Below are 2308 nucleotides of genomic sequence, written 5' to 3'. Positions count from 1 at the left end.
AAGTTTTGCCAACCTCGTTAGAGAATAAGTTTCCTTGATGGGTAAGAAATGGGCTGACTTGGTGAGTCTATCCACTATCACCCAAATTCCATCATGTCCCTTGGAAGTACGTGGAAGCTTGAAAACAAAATCCATAGTAATACGTTCCCACTTCCATTCAGGAATTGGAAGTGGTTGCATAAGCCCCGAAGGTTTCTGTCGCTCAGCTTTCACTTGTTGACAAATCAAGCATCTACTTACATACTTGGCAATGTCTCCCTTCATATGCGGCCATGAATAATGTTCTCGTAGGGTTCGATACATCTTGGTACTTCCTGGATGCATAGTGTAAGTGGAACAGTGAGCTTCCTCCAGGATTTCTCTTTTCAGATAATCATTCTTAGGTACACAGAGGCGAGTTCCTGTTACCAACGCCCCATCTCCCCTTATTGCATAATCTTTCCGTGTACCATTTTCTACTTCTCCCCTTATTCTACAAAGTATCGGATCTCCCAACTGGGCTATAATTATCCGCTCTACCAGAATGGGTCTCACATGTAAACTAGCAAGTATTCCACCATGTTAAGTCATTTCCAGCTCTACTCCATCCTTCTGTAGTTCCACTAACAACCGAAGATATGCCGTTCTGAGATGAGCCAAACTTCCAGTAGTCTTTCTACTCAATGCATCTGCAACCACATTAGCTCGGCCTGGATGATACTCAATCGTGCAGTCATAATCCTTTATCAATTCCAACCAACGCCGTTGTCTCATATTAATTCCTCCAAATCTTGAGAGCGAACACTACTGCGGCAAGTTCCAGATCATGAACCGGATAATTCTGCTCATGCTTCTTGAATTGCCTCGAGGCATAAGCAATCACCCGATCATGTTGCATCAGAACACATCCCAAGCCTTGCAAAGATGCATCACTATAAATCACAAAGTTTCCTGCATTATCCGGAAGAGCCAAAACAGGTGCGGTGGTTAATCGCTTCTTTAATTCATGAAAACTTTGTTCACATTCTTCTGTCCACTCAAATGCAACCTCTTTCCTTGTCAACCGTGTGAGTGGTGCTGCTATCGAAGAGAACCCTTCCACAAACCGACGATAGTAGCCTGCCAATCCCAAAAAACTCTGTATTTTTGTCACATTGGTGGGTTATACCCAATTCACAATAGCTTCAACTTTCTGTGGATCCACATAAATCCCTTCAGCTAAGATTACATGCCCTAGGAATACCACTCTGTCCAGCCAGAACTGACACTTACTAAATTTAGCATAAAGCTGCTTCCTTCTCAAAGTTCTCAATACCACCCTCAGATGCTTCTTATGCCCTTCCAAAGTCTGGGAGTAAACCAAGATATCGTCTATGAACACAATCACAAAGTGATCCAAGTATGGTCGGAACACTCTGTTCATGAGATCCATAAACGCTGCTGGAGCATTCGTCAGTCCAAACGGCATCACCAGAAATTCATAATGTCCATACCGTGTTCTGAACGCGGTCTTAGGAATATCCTCTTCCCTGATCCTCAACTGGTGGTATCCTGATCTCAGATCGATCTTAGAAAAATACTTAGCACCCTTCAACTGATCAAATAAATCATCAATCCGAGGCAAAGGATACCGGTTACGTATTGTCACCTTATTCAACTGCCGGTAATCAATACATAACCTCATGGTCCCATCTTTCTTCCTTACGAATAACACAGGTGCACCCCACGGTGAAACACTGGGTCTGATGAACCCAAGATCTACTAACTCCTGTAATTGAATCTTCAACTCCCGAAGTTCAGCTGGCGCCATTCTATAGGGGGTTTGATAAATAGGGTTGGTGCCCGGAAGAAGTTCAATAGTGAACTCGATTTCCCTTTCAGGGGGTAAACCAGGGAGATCATCTGGAAAGATATCAGGGAAATCACAAACAACAGGAATATCTTCCAGATTTAAAGGGATCTCTCGAGTATCAATAATATGTGCCAAATACCCTTCACAACCCTTCTTGAGCAACTTCTTGGCTGTGATAGCAGAAATAAGACAAGTAGGGAGAACTCTACGCTCCCCACGGAAGGTAACTTTAGGTTGCCCTGGACTCCGAAGCGTTACTTCCTTCCGGAAACAATCCACTGATGCATGATGCTTCTCTAGCCAATCCATCCCCAATATAATATCCAAATCCACCAAGTCTAAAGGAATTAAATCCGCTTCCAACCATGCATCATCTACTTGGACAAAACAATTTCTGAATACCCGATCTGCAAACAAGACTTCTCCCGTACGTAGGGAAATACTAAATCTTCCTGTTATAGGTATGGGTCTAATACT

General features: G+C 43.2%; 1 protein-coding gene across 1 annotated transcript in view; it reads left to right on the top strand.

The window, feature by feature from the left end:
• The first annotated feature begins 1957 nt into the window (after nt 1-1957).
• LOC117630509 overlaps nt 1958-2308 on the top strand; it is a 1325-nt gene continuing 974 nt past the window's right edge. The window contains exons 1-2 of the mRNA XM_034363217.1: nt 1958-2054; nt 2176-2258. Of these exons, the coding sequence (XP_034219108.1) occupies nt 1958-2054; nt 2176-2258 (180 nt within the window). The remainder of the gene's footprint in view (nt 2055-2175; nt 2259-2308) is intronic.

This window comes from Prunus dulcis, chromosome 6 (assembly GCF_902201215.1).
Source record: "Prunus dulcis chromosome 6, ALMONDv2, whole genome shotgun sequence".
In the NCBI taxonomy this organism is placed as follows: domain Eukaryota; kingdom Viridiplantae; phylum Streptophyta; class Magnoliopsida; order Rosales; family Rosaceae; genus Prunus; species Prunus dulcis.
This window is presented reverse-complemented; position numbering and strand designations above follow the sequence as displayed.